Consider the following 24777-nt stretch of genomic DNA (forward strand, 5'->3'; position numbering starts at 1 on the left):
GCTCATTCACTGTGGTGACTGAAGGATTGACTTCTCAGAGGCAGATTGGCACAGGCTGAGACACTGAGCTGAAAAGCCTGAGGTAAAATCCTCACCTGCTCTTTTAACTGTTCAATCCCTGACTGTTTTGATTTATTTTGTCTCCTTTCGGCATTTGTTTGGGTCTCCTTTCAGCAGTGGAAGGATTTAACGCTCAGGGATTAGTCAAAGTAAGACCCATTTGCAGTTTTGATGGGAAAAAAAAAATCAGGAAAGGAACTTCAATGTTACACCAGCACAAAACCAATGTGAGAACACATAAGTGAACAAAGTTAAGTCACACCCAGGCAAAACAAAGATTGCTGCTCCATAAATAACCCTCACTCTGAGTCAACATGTCTTTCTCACCCATTATTACATGATTAAATAAATGCTAATGCATAAGGCCTTCATGCCTGCATATCCGAACCACAGGTAGAGTGACAGCACATTTCATCTTTGCACATTTCTGCTTTTCGTTCCATACTAGCCGGTACTTTAAAGTTTTTTTTGTTGCTTTGTGTGACTGTCCAGATCACGTCTGTCAGTGTGTGGTTTTTTTTTATTCTGTGCCAAAGGGAAAAAAAAGGGGTTTGGTGAAGGAGGGAGGCCTCTGCTCCAACACATGGTGCCCAGACTAAACAACAAGACGAACGTTTCCTGAATCCAACTTGGCACAGAAGCACCCCAATCTGCCCATGTGTCTTGACTGAATGGCTGAAAGACTTGCATTCAAAATGGGATGAAAGGAGAGGTTAGAGGAGGAATGGGGTGAAATTAGTACAGTCAGATTGAAGGAAAGATGATATAGGGGCTCAGTTTGGTCATTTCAGTGTCCCGTGTAAAAGTATTCAGACCTCTCGAATATTTTTTACATTTTGTCGCAATTGCAAATCTCAATGCATTTATTAGGATTTTATTGGCTAGACCAACACAAAGTTGCACGTAATTGTGAAGTGGATAAAAAATTGCAAATAGAAATAAAAATCTGAAATGGGATGAATTTATTTTCAGCTTCTTTGAAGTCAGTACTTTGTAAAACAGCTGCAGGTGTATTGGGATACCAACTTTTGAAGACCCAGAATATTGCCCATTCAAAGTTGATCAAGCTGAAATGGATTAAACAAGCTTCTGTGAACTGAAATTTAAAAGTTTTGCCTATAATTTTCTGTTAGATTTTGGTTTTGATCTAATGCACTCTATTTGTAGCTTTGGCCACAATAGAGATCACTGTTCTGCTTCAGGTTGAACCTCCATGACAGTAAATTTTCTTCCAGGAATGAAAGAACCTGAAAGAATCCAAGGCGTGTGGTAGAAAATAGTTTAAAAAATAGTTAAAAAAATTTTTCTAGTTAGCTTCTTGCATTTTTCTGCAACCTCCAGCTTAATTTTAAACAAGTCACTGATCCTTGTTCATTCAGTAATATCCTCCACACTGAGGAGAGTTGGCATTAGCTTGTCCTGGTCACTGTTAGTGTTGTCCACTCCCCTGCCCTTACTGCTCTGTACTCGCATGTAGCACCTTAGCACTTCTTTTGTTTAAAATGAACATTGGCCAGCTTGCTGGGGAAATAATAATTGAGCGTTTTTAAAGAAGGGGTTTGGGCAGTATGGAGAAAATTCTTGGCAGACTGTGGGAGAGATTGAGGCTCTGTAGGGGCTATGAAGGGTTGAGTCGGCTGTGGTTTTTAACAACAAGCTGTTGGATTTGGAGAGAAAGTTCCAGACACACCCCCAGCCCAACTGAACACTGCACCTCCTTTTCCCATATGCCTTAAAAATGTATCTGTCTCAGTAAGACGATTTAGCAGGAAGCCCTTCCTCCACCTTCACCCTTTCTCTCTTGGTCTTGTGACTGAGGAAAATCAGATTCCCAAATTGTGGCAACACCTTTTAAAGTACGGAGGGAACACACAAACGGATGGACGCCTGCATGTGACAAGCCTCTGACAAACAACTTTTTAGAGAGAGAGAGAGAGACAGAGAGAGAGAAGGGAAGGGGCTAGCAGTAGTTTCTTGGATGGCCTGATTGGAGCATAAACAACAGCCCAGGAAGTGCTGAAGTAAGAGCGAGAGAGAGTTTGGGTGGGGAAATCAGGAGATCTGCCGGCAGAGAGCAAAAAGTTTTAGGGCTGCGGGGAGCAGAGTGTTAGTTTGCGTCGCTGTGGTTGTTTCCAGTGGGAACAGAAAAAGAAATCTTATCAGGACATACTGTGTTACAGAAAGAGTTCAGGGTGAGTAGCTGCATCTCATACAATAACATACTCTCTCACAGAGAGCTGATAGAAGCACGGATGTTTCGTCTTCAAACATAACCCCCTTTTTTTCTATTTGTCTGTTCCCGCTGTGGATTCATGCAGACGGAAATAAACTTGTTTTACTTAAGAAGTATCTCCACACTTGCAGTATACAATGTTGTCTATACCGGGACTCGGAGGTTTTTCATTCAGCTCACTGTTCTTAAAGTGTTGCTACTTTCTGATGCTGACCCTGGCTCTGGAAGTTGCTTGTTTTGCATGGTTGTTTTTATTTTTTGGGAGTTGAGGAGGCCTGAAATTCAGCCAACCATTCAGTACAGGGCAGAAAGAAAAAAAACAGAAAGAAGGGAGAGAAAAAAGGGAGCCACTAATGTGTGTGTGGCTTTGTCTAATTAAGCTGATGGGGGGAGAGGAGAGTGTCGAGGGTCATATCATGAGAGGGTGAACTGGGGGAAAAAAAAAAAAAAAATGTTTTTACAAGACACAGTCCTCACACTATCTGTCATTTTAACTGTCTGGGATCTGTAAAGCTGAACTTTTCTCAACCTTTGAGCCTTTTTCGTCTTTTCAGATCACAGAGAGATGATATCTGTAGCGTCAAAGTAGCTACTTATGCTTCAGATTTACTGTGGATTTGGTCTCTTTTGGATCTAATGGATTTCAGTATTTTCCTACTAGGAAGACTCTGCATTCTTCCACTCAAATTAAACATTAGTGTCAGAGCAATCTTGGACTTAGCTGCTGTAAAATCTGTAAGGGAGTCCTAATTAGTTACTATCTCTATTTTATCTCCATAATTTCCTCTGGATCTTTTCTGTAACTCTGAAGACCATTTGCTTTTTTCTTTGCCTCTAGAAACTTTAAGCATATGTTTAATTTATCAAGGTACAACCAAAATGTTACATATTTATTTTTTACTACAGTTGATTTCAAAGAGTCAGAATATAACAGACAAATGAATCTATTTCAGTTATTTATTTAAGAAAGTGAATTTCATTATGGTCTACAGATAAAGAAAAGTCAAGATACAGTTCCACTGAAAATGAGAATATATTACATCAGACCAATAAAAACCGTGTTTTTTAAATAGACGTTTTGTTTTTGCCAGATTAAGATTGCTGGCACAAAAATTGCCCACCAGACAATTCTGGACACCCTGCACAAGTTTGTATAAGCTACAGAAGGTTGCAAGTGTAGAAGTATTATAGAGGACCATATTCAAACATGTCATTTGAAAGTTTAGTGGAAGAAAAAAATGTATCACAAAAGTTGCACAAGCAACATCAACAAGATAAATAAAGGATCTTTCCTATGCTGAGTGAACCTCGATGGTCCTTTTTAGATGTTTTATATTTCATTTGTAAAACAAGGTGCCAGTGTAAAGGAGAAGCACAGAGTCAAAGTTGACTAAGGTGTACTCTGAAGTTTCCATAGTGAGTCATGTCATCGCAGGTCTTGGTTTTATTTAGTCCAGGGTTAGTCAAAATTCAACTTTTAAAACTCTCCATGCTTCTTTCTTCAAGCTTAATGAGGATGTGGATTTTCATTTTCCTGCAAGACTTGGCACCTACTCACGCTGCCACATGTATCAACACATGCTTAAAATATCTCTGGACAGAAAACTGATCTGATCGTTTATTCATTATTTATTTAGAATCGTTTATTTTTAAGAAAAAAATCAGAGACACCAGATACTCCAATGCAGACTAAACAAAGACAGCGAATAAAGCAACCTGTCTAAATGCCTCTGTGCCAAGCAGCAACTTGCAATATGGACATTTCTGGATTAAACATTCTTTTTTTCTTGGCGTTCTGTATTATTCAGATTTTCTGAGAAACTGAATTGTGGCTAAATGAGCTTCCCTTTCTAAATTGCTGAATTAAATGAACTTGTTAGCTCCTGAATCGCAAGTTGTCGTTGTGATTTGTTGTGTCTGTTTGAGCTGCGAGTACATCAACCTCAGTCTTCCTGCTGGGAAACACGATGAAAAGACAGAAGATGAGTTTTCCTCTCAAAAAGACAAACGAGCTTTCACCCTTACACCCATTTGAGAGCCCCCAAAATTCATCATCCATCACCAGTTTTGGCATTTTGGCTTAACTTAACTGTCTCACAGATTTTATGTGTGCCTTGCTGATATAGCAAGTTGTCTTTTTTTTTTTTACAAGACCACAGGAAACTGTTATTAAGTGTAAAGCAGAGCTTTGGCTGCCAGTGTAATATAGCTGTGCTGTTTTTCTAAGTGCTAGCATATGAGGCGCAGTGATTTTGGCAGTGCTTTTATAAGCAGAGGTACTCTGTAGCTTTGGATCATATACTTCAAGTTATCTAACATTATCAGACAATTAACAAGTATTGAATTTGAATGCTTCAATACCAATCTGAACTAACACTGGCGGATCAGTCAAAGCACTTTTCATTTGTGACATAGATCAAGCACCTGGGCCAGCTACCTTAGCTGATCTACAACAGAGTTTGATGGCTGTCATTGAACATAGAGATTTGTGATTACTCACCTGCACCAATGGCATGTGGTGAGTGAAGCAGAAGACGTCGTTGGGTTACAAGTCTGGATTTATTATGGAATTGTGTGAGAGATCTGACCAGAAGTTTCTCCATTAAGCTGGCTGCACCATCATCTTTCTGTGTGGCCCAAGTTAGCTGACGACACATTGAGTTCTTGAACTTGATCAAGCCTTCTGAGATAACATCCATTATCAGTCCTAGGCATGGATGGAGACGGATGGGATTAAACATGCCCACACAATGGAAATCTCAAGGCTTTGGTCGGCTTCTGCTCACATAAGCAGAGTCTAATATTAGGGCAGACACACCCTTTTTTTTTAAAAACACATTATTAATCTAAGTCAATATTATGCTAAAGTTTTCCCAATATTTTTATGTTTGGCCAGCAGTTAGCTCCCATATTTTACTAAATACGGTTTAGCTAATGAGTGGTTTACTGTGTTTGGTATTTGCACTTATTCAGAAAACTATTGACTGATAAACTCAATATTAAACCACACAAGATGGGAAATGAGTGCTGGCAGTTGTTACTAGAAAAAAGTTTGTATAAATACATAACATGTATTTGTATAAATAAATACATAAGATGTATACTCAACAAAAAGATAGTCAACATAATCTTTTCTGTTGGGCATTGTTAGAGTCAGGGATTTGTTCAAATGAGGATTATACAATGAAAATAGTGTAGGATAGCCAATGAAGACTTTGACTGGGTAAAATGAACATTTTCCCTTTGATTTTTGTGTCGGAAGAGCATTTTAATCAGCTCAGACAAGTTTCCCTATATCTACTGATTAGCAGTAGCTCCACAGCACGGTGAGGTCACCACCATGTCCCACTATGGGGATGGTATGTTCTTGTTGATGTAACGATGATCGGTTTAACGGTGCTTTATGAAATGTTCGAAGTTTGAACTATTTGTTATATGTTTAAACTTTAAACTTCTTCACAACTTTGTCCCTGACCTGTTGACAGTGTGCCTTGGTCTTCATGATGCTGTGTGTTTATTAGTGTTCTCAAACAAAACTCTGACGCAAGATTTATACCTACATTAAATTATACACGGGTTGTTGGTTGCACTAAATGCAATTTAGGTGTGTCATAATAAAAAAGGGTCCGGATGCAAATGCACATCTTGTATTACTGGTACCTCTTTGCAAAGAGAAATTGAAATCTGTGTATTAATTTCCTTCCACTTGACAATAATGCAGTCCTTTGTGCTGCTGTGCCACATAAAATCTGAATAAAAGGCAATAAAGTTTTTTATGGCACAGTTTCAAACTATGGATGAGGTTAAGTAACATGATAAAAAAAAATGAAAAAAGACATTGATACTGTTAACCTGCTGTGTTTGTTTTTTTTCTTTCAAGATAAATACCCCTGTGTCTCCCATTTATCAAGTCTCTGAGGCTTTTGGCCAGACATGGTGCCTCCTGCTTTACACAGAGGCTACCAGGGTCTGCTTGTGCCAGTGATGGATGACTTTTGTATTCAAATGAACAAAAGCTATATGACTGAGCTAGTGCTGTAGTGAACCCTTAGGGAAATGAATGACAATCATGTTTGAGAGGGTTAAAATGTGATGAAGATTTGAATTTGCCTCCATCAACAACTTACAAATATGCCCACATACCACAGTTTTTTTGTGTTTTTTTTGAAAGTATACATCACCGAAGGTTTTTTATCCTCACAAAGCAGTAATTAAGAAATGGCTGAATTTGAGAATTAAGGCCAACTAATCCCAATAAATATGGATGAGACTTCCAGCCTTGTTAAAAACCTGCAGTGGCTTGCCCTTGTCCTTCAGATTTGTGCTTTTTTAAAATGCTTTCTATGGATTGAATTGACTTTCCACTAATAAGTCATTATTAACACATGATTGTATAATTACTCATCAAGACTCCTAAACTCTTATTTAAGCATGACTGAGATAACAAAATGCCAATCTCTGAAATAGTTCTGGTAAGTCCGTGACAAACGCAGGATGTCTTTTTTTTTTTTTTTAAAGCCGGGATATTCTAGGAACGGTGGCTAATCGGGTTCTGGAGTTTGGACTTTTTGAGGAAACCTGTCCTCTGTCTGTACGTGGTCTGTTTGGAAAACTGCTTCCTGCCTTGACTGATAAATAGACAGGACCATGTAAATACTGGAAGGACGCCCGGCAGAGCAGTTTAATACTTGGTATCTAATAAAACCGTTGTATGCTAAATGTAATGGCAGGTATGTATTCAGAGAGTTGCTATTTTTGCACAGAATGGACTCCATAATCTTTGAGGACTTTATTTGAATTGGATTATACAAGTGTGACAGCTTTAAGTCCAACTGCAGTTGAGGACAATTTTGGTGAAACATGTTGAATGCAGAACATTGTGAACAAACATGTTTCCTAGGAATGTTTAGCCAAGCATAACTTTTGCTCGCTTGTCTGACAATTGGTTAGCTCATAAAGTTTAGCTATGACTGACATTTCTTGTACATTTTCCAATAAACCACAATGAGATTTTGTGGAGAGATTCTTCCTGTTTAGAGTCTGACATGGAGACGTCTAGTTTTTAGTGTTTTCTTAAAGCTAAGCTAAAACATTTGTGTGTTTCTGAAGCTAAATATCTGCATTTAGCACTGAATTAAGTTGGCAGTCCTAACAAATGTCTATTTGTTTTCCCTAATTTTTATCCATTAGGGAGACATTAATGTTTTACAAGAAGATTTAAATAAAATTTCTGGGTAACATGAACCTGGCACAGACATTTATTTGTGACACTAATTTCCTGAACCATCTACTTTAACCACTCTAACAGTTCATCTACCTGTATATTTCTATTTATGTCAAGGTTTTCATTTTGCTGATAGCTTCTTTAATATGAGGTAGTTACTCATTTTACCTTTAAATCTTCAAATGAAACCTGCAGAACGCTTTATAAGGAATTGCATGTATCTGTTTTTAGAAACAGAAATTGTGGAAACATCCACTTCACACACTATTTTATGCACTCACATTGTTGCCTCCGCTATGTCCCTCGCCACTTTTTCTTAGCGCTTTATTTCAACGTTTCCTTCCTGTAGGGTTTTCCTTTCACAGGAGAGTGTATCCTTCCCAGCAGTGCGACAACAATGCCCCGCTTCATTCAACTTTCCAAGATGTAAGACCCCTGGAGCCAATGGTCTGGTGGGCACATGCTAAAACCATCAACTCGTCAATAACTGTGGTTAGCCAAACAGACATCACAAAACTATCTCACTGGGTGCAAAACGAAGCTGAAGAAACGACTAGGGTGTTGTTTCAACTTTCTCCCTGCATCCGTGTTTAAATATGGCGTGCATGCTCTCCAACCAGCAGATTGCCAGCTTTTTAAACTTTCCTTTGAGCTGGCAGAAAGTGTAAAATAGCACCATATGCCTTGCTTGCATACTGTAACTTCAGTTTGACTCACTTTGAAAATTACCCAATGTACTCTTGTCTTGCACTGTCTTTCACAGAAGCAAGCCCTGCTGAGGGTTTTTATTATTGGCCTCAACTCATTTGGCCTCCCAAAGCTCAGCTCAGACATTTTGATGGAGGGCTCTCTGTACAACTGGAGAATTACTTAATTACAGTCACTATCTTCAACTGAATTAACAGAGTGGGCATCTATTATGCATGGCTTGATGTTGATGCACTTCTCCTTAGAGCCGAGTAATACCCATGATGTAGTTAAGAAGTTAAGGTTCTTTAAATTACTTTATCTGCACTGGGAGGAAGTGTTGCAGCGGGCATGATTTATTTATTTTACCACTTGTTTTTAGCTTTAATTAGGTGAACGATCATAAAAAAATGTAGTGTGGTGGGATTCCCCCCCACCCCCCATTTTGGTAACTTACAACAGTAAAATTGTGTACTTGTTTTTGATGTTTGTCCAAAAACAATCTGTTTGAATAGGGAAAGTCTGCATTTTGACTACAAACGTAAATTATATCTGAAATGTGTTTTTACTGTACTTAGAAGAGTAATCATTGCCAAATTGAAAAGCTCTCTTTAGGCTCCTTGGTGTTGCTATCTGCTTCTGTCAGTGGTTCTAGTTTATAGCAGCAAAATGTGGCAGCCATTTGGGAGTGCCTGGTTGCTCATACAAAGTGCCGCCTATTTAACCAAAGCTCCTACTTGGCGCTTCGGTTCCCGGCGGTTCACAGACCACCCCTCCCCTGAACCTCCTCCACACAAGCCCCACCAGACTAGCGGCAGCAGCAATTAGTATCTGGTAAAACTGCACACCAGCTCATCATGTGCAAACTACAAGGTTCTTATGAGGGGTTGTAAATCGCATCATGAAGAAGCATTGTTGTGATGACACGCTGAAGGTGAATATTGGAAAGGGTTGCAGTTTCTAAAAAGGAAAAGAGGCCAATTTCGAGGCGTGATGTGAGTTCAAATTTCTTTTGAGTTAATTTTGATATTGGCAGGATTTTCACAGCAGCTGAAGACAATGTAGTAACTTGAGTGTGTTCCAAAATGAATATGCAATGCATTCTTTAGCTTTACTGTTAGCTGCAAATTCTTACCACAAGTTTGATATTTTGAAGAAATACACTAATATTTGTTTTTCGGTTCAAGAAAATAATTGTATTTTTTTTTTTCATCTTTGTCTTTTGATATAAAAATACAAAAAACTGACATTTAGGAAAAACGTGGGTAACTTTTTATCCTAAGATACCAACAGTTTTCAATGATAAAAAAATTAAAACTTGAAGAAATTATGGTATAAATGTGATGTGCAATAATTAACTGTCACATTGCATAAAGTTTGTATCTAAGCAGTTCAAACTCAACTCATCAACTGACTTGATAATTCTAAAAGATGGTTTAAAACAACAAACAATAGCTTATAAGAGTTTTCCAGTTTTTTTCTTATAGCTGGTCTAGCGTGGGGGTTCAGTTTGCTTCAAAAGAAGGCGTTAGTTCTGTAAACATTTTGTCTTTTGACCAAACACATTACCGATATTATGTCAGGGGCTGGAAGGCTGATGTCGACGCATGAGAAAGAGGGCCTGATATGTCTCCATTAACAGTTTGAGTTTCTATGGAACAGCTGACAGCTGCACGCTTTGCACTTGACGGCAGCACTTTGAATGTCCCTGCCCCGACTTCCATCTTTCTTTTTGTTTCCCTCTGACTGGGATTCCTCAAATTGTAAGAAAGATCTACTAATGCTTCCAACTGTTGCTGCTCAAGAGTGATTCTTCATTAAAGTTGGCGAACTGTCTGCCTGTGGCCTGCATGCTTTCGCCTCTGCGTGGGTTATTTGTTGCACAGTTTGTCCCAGTAAGCTGGATTCTGCGGCGCTTTGATCAGGGCAGAGTACCCTCTCTAATCCGCTTGAGCTCTGGATGTTTGCCGAGGACACATATACGCACACACACACACCAACAAACTGTGATTAAAAAAAACATATGTGTAGGTCTTGCCAAAAAACGGATGAAATAGTCTGAATAAATTATAAAGGAACAAGCTGACATAAATCTCAGATTACATATTTGCATCTGCTTCAAGTGTCATTTTTGATAACTTAGAGGTTGAATTTGTAATAAAAGTTTGGGTATTACACCAAGTGTAATATTTAGAGCTTCATCCAGAGCAGTTTAGTGCTTAACTGTGCAATGCCCACCTCATTTAGCACCTCAGTGGGGAAAGAAGGCACAGTCTCTGATATATATTTTAATGAGAGCCACAGGACACTGGCATTCATTAAAAACTGCAAATTGTCATGTCTTGATGATTGTTTCAGAAGCTTCTCACTTGCTCTTGGCCTATCGCGTTTGAGTGCTATTAAACAGACGGTGAAACGATTTGATCTGAATCCAGCTGATGAGATGAGAGGGTGCAGAGAAAAGATGGAGGAATTATGTGAAGAAATTAGAGTTAGGTGGTGGAAGAGAAAGAGGAGAGGAGGGTGCTACTCGAGCGTTTATGACGGCCCTCCCTGCATTACATCACTGAGATGCTTCGGCACTGATTACATCGTCGGGCTGGAAAGGAGGTTTGGACCTGGAGGATGATGTCATCGATAGCCAATCAGAAAACCTGAAGGTTGTTACAGTCTGGCCAGCTGCGGAGATGAAACGGTTGCTTTTCTTTGAAAATGAGTTTTCTTCCTGCAGCCTTTTCCCCCCGTCTACTTGTTTTTACATTCGTGATTAAACCGATTTTATCGCATTCTGCTACTGCCACTGTCATTAGACAAAATGCATCGGCAGCCGACCTGAAAGTTTGAGCAGGATATCTAAATATAACTACAAAGGAAAAAAGTGTTTAACTAATTCAATAACTCATAAAGAAACAGCTTTCCGCCTGTCCCTGTTAAAAGAACACAAACTATTCTAAAAATGCCAGAAGTGCCTTTTAGAACTGTCCAAAGTTAACATATCATACTAAATGGGAAGCGGGTGAGGGCTTTTACTGGAACATAACGGTCATTTTAGAAAAGTCTCGGCATTCGTCTCTGTGGCTTTGTGGTGGGCAAAATGTTTAGTAAAGCAGCGATCTTGGCCAGTGCCACTCTACTTCTTAGTCCTGGAGGGGAAAAGGGCTTGCCTTTGATCAGCTGAAGGAACTCTGCTATCGCTGCTCAGCATATATTTATCTATGCAGTTTCCACAAAATATTTAGCTGAAAAGATGAGCTTAATTTGGTGCTGTGCTGCGAGATGAACTAATGTGCAACCCAGGGCTGTCGGAGGGATACAGAAACTCATCCAGCACTTCTAAAACGTTGGACAAGCATGTCAATGAAATAAGACACGACATTTTCAAAGAGATTATTCCTGTGAGGAACAGTGTTCCAGGTCATGTTTGTATTTCAGTGTGACATAAACCACGGTTAGAATGTGGTCAGTTTCCCTCTTTAAGAAATTTATATTCTTTGCCATCTTTAATTTATCCATACATCAATTTTGTGGTAAAGACCACAAATGACCTATTAATAAAATAGGGTTGTGCTATGTAAATATTTTTTTTTCCCAGTGGCCAGATACTGAGCTTAGCAAGTTCATACACTGTTTCATAAGTCACACATGGAACAGGTCCTACAATGACTTCTGTGTCCATTTTTGAGGAAATAAGGCGGTCTAACACATATTGTCTAATAATTTTATTCATCCCATTTTTTATCTGAATTTTACAGCTATTTTCTTATTAAAGCAGCTTTAAAAGTAAATCATTTGATATCTCGCTGTAATAATTAACTTAGTCTGTTGCTACTAAGACATACATTGTACCCTGTCAGAGAGCAAAAAAATCTGGAAGAACTTTCTATTGAGATTTTGTAAAAAAAAAAAAAAAAAACAATCTGTCATATTGTGCGTTTCTCCTCTGATTCATTTTCCCATGACCTGATAATAGCTTTAGTATTGTGGCCCCAACATGGTATAACTATTAACGTTTGCAGAAAGTTGCTCTTTGTCAGCCTCTGCCATGGGAAAGCTGTAACATTTATTTGCTTTTCACATCTGCACAACAGTAAAGCTTCTGTTTCTTTCCTAATATCCCCTTAGAAATAATCACCTGCATTCTTATGATCTCATTAGAAAGTCCATGCTTCCAGCTCCTTTATGGGAAACATAAACCCAGCTACATTGCAGTTCATCCAAATTTCCACTGTTCTTAAGAGCAGATCCAACCAAACTGGTCCACATTCAAAAACCTCCCAGTAGAACCCCCCTGTCTGCTCCTCGGACTTGTACGCTTGGACACAATCCACCCAGCTCATTGAATGGCACACACATATACATTAATGTGGGAATACACAGTCAGAAGCACACTGAGGATTTCACAGATAAAGACTGGGACAGAGGCACCAGTGTTCTCAGGAGTGGATCCCCCCCCTTCACGGGGGCCCTATTTCATCTCCCACCACCTGCATCACTTATCAGCTCAGGCAGCACTCACCTCCCTCAAGCAGGGCCTTGTGCAGACACTCAGCTTCATCTGCTACCCTTGAACGCACAGAACTGGACCTGATTTATCTTGTCACTGAATATAAAGAAGCTCAGAGCTGACGGGGGACAGTACCGTTTAAAACAGAATGCCACAATGTGAATCTTCTGGTTGAACAAACGCTGAATTGTGGTTTTGCATACTTGACTCGTCAGTTGGTAATAACCGCTACAGCTGATTACTCCTGGCTTGCATGCAGGGCAGAACGAAACGGGCGAGATATGAGGTGCAGCAAGAAAAGTGAGCGACACATGATTGACTGGCTGCAAAGTCTGGGTCTTAAGCTGCTTATCACTGGGTGGGAGAGAGTCAATTGCAACGCAATCACTTTTTAACAAACTTGTGAGAAAGCCGGCATATTAAAACAGATATTTAAATGGAAGGGTTGTGCAGGATGAATACGTAGTTAACTTCCTGCAGATGAAAACAGTTCAGTCATTTGCATAGGACTGCAATTATAGCACATCTTTTGTCCTAAAGTCTCCCCGGCTGCATCTAAATTTCAATTGAATGATTTATTCCAAAACTTTGAAGCACTTCAGTTCTAAGCAAGTAGTATCATGTATATTTTTTCTGGTTGTGATGGCTATGTTCACTAAGCCAACTGACTTCAAAAAAAAAAAGAAGAAATTTAAGCTTCATATCACCTAAAAACCATCTGTGTCTGGGCACCATCCAAATCTTTTCTGTACGCTTTGTGTTTTCTTGTGTGTTCATGTCCATCGTGTCAGTTGACATAGAAACTTGCCAAAACAGATCTTAGATATGTTATCAATTCATACACACTCACACATACTGAAAAGCCTGAGTTTTACCTTTTTGTCATCTCAGTTTGTGCAATTGCATTTCTTAGTAAGAAAGAGGCAGACTGTTATCTTGCTTTACTCCATAGGCACATATAGTGTGATACTATCAATCAAAAGAGTTTCGAATATCTGGTAGTTCTCCTTTAAATTCTGATGAAATTTTCAAAATAAACAAACCTCAATGGTCACGTTTTGTTAGAAATGTCCATATCTGTGAAACAATCTTTCATAGTCATAGGGTTTATACTGATAAAAATGAGAGCCATCTGATAAAAACATATGCTAGATGCAATGACATATTTACTTTAGCCATATAGTATAGTGTAAAAGTTTTCATGCCCCTAAACGTTGTACACATTGTGTAAAGGTAACACCAAACTTCAATGCATATTACTGAGGTTTTGTGTGAATTATTAACACAAAGCAGTGGGAAGTGGTTTTCCACATTTGTTTTACAGATGAGAATCAGAAAACCATAGCATGCATTTGTTTTCTGTTGCCTTTTTGCCATTTTTCAATACTTACTTTTTAAAGGAATTGCACTTTTTTAGGTTATGTTTCTGTTAGAGCTGCACATTTGAAGACAACATTTTTCTGCATTTATTTTTCCAAAATAGCTCAGAAAATGTCTTTTTGTGGATTCTCAATTAGATTTAAGTCTGAGGGGGGCCATTCTGGCTCATGAAGCAGTTTTGATCTAAACTTTTGATATTGTCTTCATAATAGTAAACAATTGAAAAGTCATTGAATGTTAACCAGAAAGATACATTTTGTGCTCATCTGTTCAGATGTAAGCCATTTGTTAAAATGTGAAACAGCTCAAGATGTGTGACTAGTATTTCTGTGAGTGTAATCTACAGTGTTTGTGTTCTTACCATTTGTTTACTATTTGTTTTTCTCCACATGACCAAAGAACCACAACCATTGCTACACATGGTTGGATGTTAAACTGGTTATTCACACTGGGTATATGTTATGATTAAATTAACTGTACCCAGAGCACTTCCTATCTTTTATCCAGCAAGAGACCAAATTCCCTTTGGTTATTAAAGCGGTCAAGCCAGAGCGAGCCTGATTCTGCAGTTAGTTTTTAGAGACACAGTCGGAGAGGGAGAAAAAATTCCTCCCCCCTGGCTCCTCGGTTGATGTCCTCTCAGTCACAGCTGTCCGTAGCGTCGCTTTACCCCTCCCTCAGAACTCCACTGTTGCCCCAGCGAACGTTGTCAAGGGAAACTAGCCGACATCTGAGCCGACGGCTGGATTGGCTTACATCTACTCTGGCCTATGAGTTAATGAAGTGCACACACTGCTGGAGATTACTGGCAGTCACGCACAAAGTCACAGCTAACGCAAAAAGCACAGCAACAGACACACCAGTCCGGTAAGAAGCACTTAGTGTTTTAATTAATAAATGACAGAGGAAATATTAACAGCTTGTTTCTGGCCTGATGTTTGCAACAGATGCTTTGTTTCACACACGCACATATTTTGACAACAAAACATTGCACAGGGGGGGTGGGGGGGATTCAACAGCACCCCCTGGTGGGGAGGGAAGAGGCAGATCTTTGTAAACGGCTACTTTTTGTTTGGTAGAGATGGCGCAACAGGTTAAACAATATTGTGGATTCATTAGGTCACAAATAGACAGGAGCTTTTATTTATTATTTTTGCTGATGGGTGGAGATCTGGTTGGCCTCTGAACGTCTAAAGCAAAAGTTGCACAGCTCATCTCTTTCCTCCTCTCTGCTTGTTTATTTTGCTGGCTGAACAATGCGGGAGGAAGACTGAGGGGGAGGACAGTGAATGATCTCCAAAAGCACAACGAGCGACTTTACACTTGTCTGATGTAATATTGACTTCTACAAGGAATATAGAGCATCTCTTTATGACTGACTGCACATATAGAGTTTTAATGACATTGTCTATTCAGTAAGGATGTAAACTTTGCACTCCATTTAAAGATTTACACCTGTCAGCCTCTCAGGAGGAGCTTCTCCAGGAGGCAGTAAACAGAAAAAAATCAATTACTGCTGCCAATAGCCTCATTTAACATTTGGTATTTCTTCTGTACCCATGTTTTGTCTTTAAGTAGCCCACATCCTCCTTTGGAGCTGCTTTGGTATACTAGTCACTCATTACTCCCATATGCTGATGCTCAAGTAAACACACACCATGTGTCTGTGGCTCATCTTTTGGCCCTGTGCCTTCCTGTTAATGCGGGTATGTCAGGGCAGAAAGTCTGGAAAGTCTTGTGTATTTTATTACACACACTCACACTGATAAAGCACACATCTTAACTTGAATAATAGCTGCAGTGACAGTATGTCCCACAGAGATTAGTTTGTAAGTTTTAGATTTAGAAGTCTTTGTGATCTTAGTTAAAGGGATGATTCATAATTTCTGAAGTGAAGTTATGATAAATGGGTATAACAGGTAGTGGTCTATTTGCAGTAAGTCATTCTGTCTGTGCTTTCATGTTGTATGAATCCAGATTACTTGGGTTTGAAGGATCAAGTCTAAAGCAGACTTCCACCATCCTTAACAACCCCAAGCTCAAAAAGTTCATAGCTCCTCTAAACCATTGCAATATTTGCGTTCAGTGCTTATTTACAGAGAAGCCAATGATTATTTACACATCAGAGATTGGAGGCCACCACGGATCTTCCTGTGTCAAATATGTTTTGAAGTAGCGAGTATATAAAGCAATTCTGGTCAAAGAAATGTAACAAGGTATAAAAAAACAAAACAAAGTTATTACAGAAGTTTAAAAGAATGCTAATTCACCAACATGTTTTTCCTGCAGACAATGACGTTACAATCTTAGTCACAAAAGAAGGTTATCGGTAGCGCATTGTCATCCTAGAAATAATCATCTGCTTCTCTGTAAGTAACCACCCAGTGCAGAACGCACAATGGCAGAAGTCTGCTTTGATCTTGGCCTCTCTCTGACTACCATTATCTTCAGCCCCAGGCACCAACTACTCTGAATATGTGCCAAATAAAAATGCCACCACACTTCAGATTTTTACCTGCTTATAACTTTTTAACATAATCTCATTTCAAAAATTCTGATTTATTCTTTTAAATAGTTCAGAACAGGGACATATTTATAGTAGCATATGGATTTTAAATTAATTTGTGACTCAGCAGACCACCTAAGCATAAATAAAATAAATGAACAGACATAATCATAAAACAACATTTCAGAATTATGTGAGTTTAATAAAGGAAACTTACTTGAAAGATATTACTAAACACAGTAAGGCCATTTTCAGACTTGTTGACTTAAAACCGATATAATATATATGAACGTGGGCCTCATTTATTTATTTGAAAGATGAATTCTTATCAAAAACACAAGTCATATGATTGTTGGTTTGTTTTGTTGCTGTTGGGCTTTAAGGAGTGTACTAGTAGTGAAATTATTCTTAATTATTATATAAAGTATTTCTTTTCCCCTTTAAATAAGCAGTTGTATACAAAGGTTAAAACTCAATGTGTGAAATGTGTATATGTATGAGAGTTTTACTGTCATACCTTGTGCTTCAAAAAAGGAAAGCCAATACCTTGATCAGAAGAAATATATTTCCGTCAGTGGATTTTTAGGGTATGAATGTGTTGAGTGACTTTGAAATTTCCGGCAGAGCAGCATTGCCTTATGAAGCTGCATCCTTGGAAACAGGTTGCTCATATCTGTAATGCAAGCTTATTTAATCTCACAGGCTGCTTCTACAATTTAGTGCTCTTTCTGGTAGCTTCAATGTGCAGATGATTTGGGCAGAGGAAAGTGTATGTAAACAAATGAAGAGCATATAATACGGTGGTCTCAGGCTGTCATAAGAAGAGGACCAAGAGAGGATATTTATAAAAGTCAGAAAATCTATTCAAAGTTATATGCAACTATACATTTGGGATTAAAATATAAATCTAACTTAATATTATTTTTACATTTGTTTTGCAAGTCTTTCCATGTAAAATTTCATGTGAAAATTCTTGAAACTCTCTAATTGGAGTTCCACAAAACACTGACTTGACTGAATGATCTAGACATTCACGTAGTTCACGTTACATCTAACAACCCAACTAAAACCAACATGTAAAAATATGACTGATAACACCCAATGCATGTATCAACAATAGCAGGCCAACCGAGAGACATAGTCCCTCCAGCGTGTCCTGGGTCTTCCCCAAGGCCTCCTCCCGGTGGGACGTGCCCGGAACACCTCACCAGGAATGCGTCCAGGAGGCATCCTTACCCAGATGCCCGAGCCACCTCAACTGGCTCCTCTCGACATGGAGGAGCAGCGGGTCTACTCTGAGTCCCTCCCGGATGACCGAGCTTCTCACTTTATCTCTAAGGGAGAGCCCAGCCACCCTGCGGAGGAAGCCCATTTCGGCCGCTTGTACCCGTGATCTCGTTCTTTCGGTCATGACCCTCATGACCATAGATGAGGGTGGGAAAGTAGATCGACCGGTAAATCVAGAGCTTCGCTTTTTTGGCTCAGCTCTCTCTTCACCACAACGGACCGGTACAGCGCCCGCTTCACAGTAGACGCTGCCCCAATCCGCCTGTCGATCTCCCGCTGCCTTCTTCCCTCATTCGTGAACAAGATCCCCAGATACTTAAACTCCTCCACTTGAGGCAGGACGACCCCCCTGACCCGGAGAAGGCACTCTACCCTTTTCCGGCTCAATAATGAATTATAAGATTCATTATTTTCATATGTCAATGTTGATTATTGCAATTCCTTACTTTGTGTTTGTGATACAGCTCCTTCTCTGATTACTTACACATAATAAACGCTGTAATTATAGCAGAGAACCGTTATTGGTTTCATGGCTTCAAGGTATTGCCATGTGAGCCCTGCTTTTATTGCACACAACAGATCTTTGTATCCAACTGCATAGTTATGGGACAGTAATAGCAGGGGAGAGTGGGCGTGTGCACGCTGAAGCATTCCTCCATAAATAAGTGACAGGCAGAAAGTCACTGCAAACAGAAGGACTGCCCTGCTGTTCATTGAGCAAGTGCCCCATGTTGTCTTTCAACTGAGAGGGCCATCATTTACTGAACGCTGGCAGCTGGGCAGAAGAGAATCACATTCACATTCACTTTCAGGTCTCTTGTGACACCCTAAAAGGAGGATGTCTTTTCTTCCCTTTGTGGTCTGGAATGCTGACAGCGGAAAGTGCAGCCACGCAGGTGGTTGGGACGTAAGGTTGTAATTGTTGGTTTGGGGGAAGTGCCTTGATTACAGGTTTGGTTTTGGAAAGACTGACCTGTTGGTTTGGGATGATGGGTTTGTCATTGTCATGACTGAGGAGTTTTGACACATAAACACTAGCACTGCTTTGAAATCATAGAATTTTTGGGGGAGTAACTTAACTTTAACTTTAAGATATAACTCCAAAATAACTCTTTCCCAATGTAATAGCATTCATTTTTCAAATCCTTGGGTCACAAATGAGACAGTTCTCCTGTCATGCTAAATTAGCACATTGGAAATGTGCTAATTTAATTCAGTTATTGTCAATCATAAACGTTTTAGGAAAACTGCCTGTCATCAAAAACGAACAATAAAACCTGCATACACGCTGGTTAATTAGACGCTAAAAGCAACAAAAAAAAATATTTCAGACAAACCCTGTATTGGGAGGGAGTCTATAAAAGGTTTATTTTTGCAACACCCAGATGACTAGATATTGCATTTTTATACAATTAGTTTTCCGGGGCTCCATTTATCTGATTTACAGACTGTGAAATGTATTTTAGGTCAGTTTTATGCAAATCATGAAGGCCATGATATACTCCCTACAACCAGAGCAAGATTTATATGAATGATGTTATGTAAGTACTGTGTTAAAGCTTATAGCCAGGGACATAGTTTCATATTATCATAGTGAGGTAGAAATTTATCGTAAGTATTTCTACAAATAATGAATACAGAGTACATGGGACCTCATCAGCATTGCATCAGCTCCGCAGTATGACCAAATGACACTACCTCTCCCTGTGGCCTGCTAATTCTCAGCCAGTTGTGAGCAACTGCCCAAGCATGTGGGTGGATGAAAGAGGCAAGCTCGTCCTCATGTGGTTGACATTACAGGTCAGCTGCTGCATTGTGGGTTCTTTTCACTCATTCACCCCAGAAGTTTCGATTACACAAGCCACAAACTGGCTCATTGATCCTGTCACGTTTTGTTGATAAAACTACATTACTTTGTTCCTTCTGCTGGTACATTCAGACTGTGTCACCTTACACCAGCAGCTGCAGAAAAACCGATTTGCAAACAGATGCAGATCTTTTCTGTTAAGACTAATCTTTATTAGTCAGGAGGTAATAGTAGGTAATAGTTTGTGTCAATTGAAGACCACATTACCTACTGGACCGGCATGTGTCTTTTTCTGTCCCATACTTCAAATGAGTTGATTAAATAATAGCCGACTGCATATGCTGAGGGCAGTTTGCGATGTGTTCAGAAGTAGGTTTTGACACATTGGGATGCGTTCTAGCATCTGGTGGGCCCCCCCTCAATGTAGACAGAAAACGTAATGAGACACAGCCTGCAGACAGAATCCTGATCAAGAACAGATTGCAAGCAAACGCGTGAGGGTTTATGTGTGTCAGTCAATCTGACACCTGTTAGGCTCTTAGTACATGGTGATGATAGTTTCTGCTCTGTATCTGTTGGGTTTTGTTTCTTTTTTTCTATTTTGCATTCAGTCTGTGATTGTTCCAAAGCAGCAGTAGAGCCTTTAGCCGGAGGGGTGAGGGTCTGGTCGCTCTGTGTCCTGGAATGCAGTTGACTTTCTAAATCCCCACTAGTCTATCCTGGGGCAGAGGGGCAGGGCCTATCTCAGGCCCCCTTTTTTTTTTCCACGTGAGCTGCATTTGGAATCTGTAAGCCTGCTGAGAGTTGGTCCTCCCAGCTTGGACTTCGTTTTTCTTTTTCAAAGGTTGATTTCATAGAGCAATGGAAGAAGGAATTGCTGATGAACCTAAAGATAACTCACTTAGGGAAGGTAATGAACTTTTTGATATGCCTCCCACAAATTATTTCACATCTTTCATAGTATTTGAGTGTTTTCTTTCTGCTGAGTGTAATTTTGTTAGCAGTGGGGAAACTGTTTTGGGAGTTAAAAATAGTATTGGAGTACATGAGACATGCTGCGACATGAGCAGGGTGGAGGTTTGGGTGGATGACGCAAGACCACTTAGTTTTTTTGGGGTTTTTTCTCAAAATTATACCTGCTTTTGTAAAAAGAAAAAAAATCATAGGTGAGAACAAAGCAGACAGTACAAACAAAAATGTGAAAGGTGCAGTCCTCTGGGTTGATTCTCCGTCTTCCAGTGCTTAGATAATAAGCCTTCTGGATTTTATTTGTGTGTCGTGAGAATATTTCACATCTCATCTCAAAGGCTTCTTCAGTTCTGGCGTACTTCAGTTATTAGTAGTTATTAATTATTAGTAGATACTGCAGCTGTTAAACCTACAGCAAGGTTATCTCAGTCTCACCCCCAAAGTTTCTGAGAGGGTAAGATTAGAAAAAAAATAAAGTCTTTCCTGCATTTGAGGTACACTGTGTGCTTTTAAGCTTTTACAGGCATAAACTGTGGCAACTCTCTGGAAATTATTCATTCAACTGTTCATGGGCTGAACTCTGCAAGAGGTGCTTTATTTTACTATTTCTATTTGTCTAAAAGGTACAGATTGTACCTGCCTATAAAACAAGAAAGCATTTCAAGATATTGCATTTCTACCCTCTGACACATTTCCCAAGGCACTGTGACAGCTTTCCAGTCCCAAATTGATTTGAATATGTGAAAATAAACTTAAATTATAACAGGTTTTTTATAAATTAGTCTGGTAGTTCAAAGACTGTTGGTTTTCGAACTCCCTTACACAATGTGTTAAAGTATCCTCAAGTAAGACATCAAACTCCTGATCTGCAAATAAGTGTGCAAATGTGTGTCTCAGTGTGAATGTGTATTTTCTTTTGTGGAGAAGCAATCGAATAAGTACATAAATGCTGTTCATTAACTATTTCAGCCAAAAACAGACCCAATGAAATATTACCTTGGTTACAGTGATGTGAACTACCTGTTTTAAAATTCTACAAAATAGTTGTTTATCCTGGATTTGTGGGTTCAGACTTTGACAGGAGACATTATAAATTAGGATTTTACTTGCAGGTGGGATTGATTAAAATAGTAATTGTCCAGAGTTCTGACTCCTTGTCTCTCTGTTTCTCTTTGCTATCTCAGAACAAAGCAAAAGCAACCTGAAGGTGACCTCCCCAGAGGACACTGAGCATGTAAGCCGCAGGCAGGCGTCTCCAAATGGGACAGCTTCTACAAGAGGGGATGCCAAAGGCAACCGCACTGTCCCTCGAAGGCACACATTAGGTGGGGCCCGCAGCTCCAAAGAGATACTGGCCATGCAGCCATCAGATATGGACAAGAAGAGGGAGGCCTTCCTGGAGCACCTGAAGCAGAAATACCCCCATCATGCCTCAGCAATCATGGGCCATCAGGAGAGGCTGAGAGAGCAGGTCAGTGGGTTTAAGAAGGTCTAAATTAACTCCAGCAGGAACGGGAGTTAATTTATGTAACCTGTATGATTTATGTGAACAATCTCCTTTTACACTAAACAATGCTTTGCAATTTTTTTTAAGCAAAAACAAGCAGGTATTTACAGTGACTGGCAAAAGTAGGCACACCTCTTGAACATTTTCATATTTTCTCATGTGACAACAAGCCATCTTATTCAGATTTTATGCATAATTAAGAAGAAGATAAATGGTACACTAGCTTTTGACAACTAAGTACTGAAACTTTTGCCAGCTCTTTCTTGTTAAAAGCCTTGAATTCTTTAAAGTCTTGAAGCAAATCCTCACTTGAGCTCTGGCTATATGTTTGTCTCCTATCCTGCTGTAAGGTTAAACATAAATGTAGGTTGGAGTTTGGAGATATGACCATATGAATACATTTGCAAGACACAGTAAGACTTAACAATGGGATAACTGTCTCTCTTTGTAAATACAAAGTAACTCAGAAGTTGTCTGCAACATGTGGAAGATTGTAACTGTTTCTTAGTTTTTTTCTGCACGTATTAGACAGTGCACAGCTGTTTAAGCGGATGGTGAAGTCGAAATCTGAAGTTGCTAAATTGTGTGATACATTAAGGTTTGAGTAGGGTTAGTGGCCATTAGAGCCTCTTAGAGGTTTGGTGCCCATATGTGCCTTGGCTGTGGTTAAGTTAAGCCCTGTCTTTTGTTGGCAAATAGATCTGGAACAGCTGCAGTGAAACCAGACATTAGACATAATGCCTGATGTGACCTAAGCTAAAGGAAACCCCACTTGACAGTTTTTTGTTCCCACCAGCCTTTAAAAACGGGAAACATGGAAGAAATTATTTACATTCTGAAATACAAAACATACAATAACCTAATATTTGCAACAAAAATGAAAAACAAACCCAAAAAATACCCCATACAGATGGAATAATGCACCACTGGTTTAGCTGAGGACGGGCATGACTATGGGAAAAGACAGATTTTGAAACCACAATCCACCATATATGTTATTTAAATGCCATTATATTTCAAAGAGTTTCATGCACTCGCTTAAGTTTCCTCTTTGGAAGAGAAATTCTTCCAGCCCCACACTGAACATTTGCTATGACATGTTTTTTTCATTATGCTTCATGGTTAACCTGTCTGTGATGTTTGTTGTCAAAAAGTTCATATTTAGCCTGCTCTGGTCTGAAGATGCTATTTTGTCAAATCTACTTATTTTTTGTGATGGTAGGACTCATGGGGTTCTATTCTGGAATGTCTCCTAAGCAAAGGATTGACATATGGATGGCATCTAATGGTCTTTATGAAGACTTGTAGCCTTAAGATGCCACTCTTTCCTTCTGCTCTGCCAGTGGAGTTTGGAGATTTTTGTACTTTCTTCCTGCTCTTCATGCAGACTGATGACAAGCTTAGTTCCTCGTTTGTTTTTCTTTGCAGTGTCATGTCATATTTATGCATCAGGAAAACTGAGAGAAATAAATGTTTCCAAATGTTCTAAATGCTTAGTTTGTGTTTAGTTTTAAATGGTTTGCTATGGATGCTGACTATTTTGCCTCTGGTGATTTTATATAAAAAAAAAATGTAATGTTTTTTTTTTTTCTCTCCTGCTGAAAAAATGCGCTGAAATTTGAGCTGTCATTATGCTACAGCCAAGAATGTTGTATTTATTTTAAAGGTCTTTACTCATCTTTTCTGGGCGAGGTAAGAAACGTGTCCATGTCTGAATTTGTGAAAAGAACAGCTGTGTAAAGGGCTTTTGTTTAGTTTTAAATTATGCTGATTACTTTTCTTTGTAGACTGCAATGAATTTCAAAACTATTTCCTTCCTCCTTTTTGCTGCGGGTAATATTTGAGGTGCGTCCAATAAATCTGCCTGTCATTGCTCCCTCCCACATCTGTGGTGAAAGAGTGTTATGAAGTATAGCAGGAAACATGCAAATAACAACAGTTCAAATTGGCCATATATGCTCCTGCTTTAATCACCTTATTTGACTTCTCTTCAGCTTCAAGCACACTGATATACTCTAAGTGACACAGTGATGGAGAATGTATGTTTCCCAGTGTTGTTTCTGAGGTTTTAGAGGTTATAAAGTTGTGCCGTGTCTTTCAACACTCTGATGCATCTGGGCTAGAATCAAGGTGAACATTTCACCTCACCTGGACATTTTCTGCATGTTTGCTTTGGGTCAGAGGACACAAAAAGGATGAGCAAACAGAGGGTCTGTAGCCAAAACAATTCAGGTAATGGTAAGATAGGCACTGAGTCATGGGGTAGCTCCAGGCGAGGGTGCAAAGCATTGTCCAAGAGGGGGTTTGTCAGGCAGCCTTTACATGCACAGTGAAACCTTCTTCCACATCAACATCATAGACTTTGACGTATGCAAATCTGCAGCCGGTGAAGATAATAGGACATCACTAGCCCAGTTGTTTACATTTATCTGAGTCTAGTCAGAGTTTTCCCCTCAACCAGATATAGATAAATATACAAATCGTGTGGTTTACTGAAATAAAAATAAAGGGAGGAGAATACTCCGAGTCGGAAGAAGTCAGACAGGTAGGATCAGCTCCGGACCGGGGTGGAGTCAGGGTTGCCATAGGGACTCGTGATGTCACAGCTGAAGG

General features: G+C 39.4%; 1 protein-coding gene across 23 annotated transcripts in view; it reads left to right on the forward strand.

The window, feature by feature from the left end:
* The window catches only part of kiaa1217 (KIAA1217 ortholog), a 128526-nt gene that overhangs the window by 51918 nt on the left and 51831 nt on the right, over nucleotides 1-24777 (forward strand). For 21 of the 23 annotated variants that reach the window (XM_008396773.2, XM_008396772.2, XM_008396762.2 and 18 more), the window contains exon 2: nucleotides 21842-22128. In XM_008396773.2, the coding sequence (XP_008394995.1) occupies nucleotides 21842-22128 (287 nt within the window). Of the gene's footprint in view, nucleotides 1-2092; nucleotides 2253-20497; nucleotides 20599-21841; nucleotides 22129-24777 lie in introns of those variants that run through there. The other 2 variants (XM_008396778.2, XM_008396765.2) reach the window with 2 other exon arrangements.

Source organism: Poecilia reticulata, linkage group LG20, assembly GCF_000633615.1.
Source record: "Poecilia reticulata strain Guanapo linkage group LG20, Guppy_female_1.0+MT, whole genome shotgun sequence".
NCBI lineage: Eukaryota > Metazoa > Chordata > Actinopteri > Cyprinodontiformes > Poeciliidae > Poecilia > Poecilia reticulata.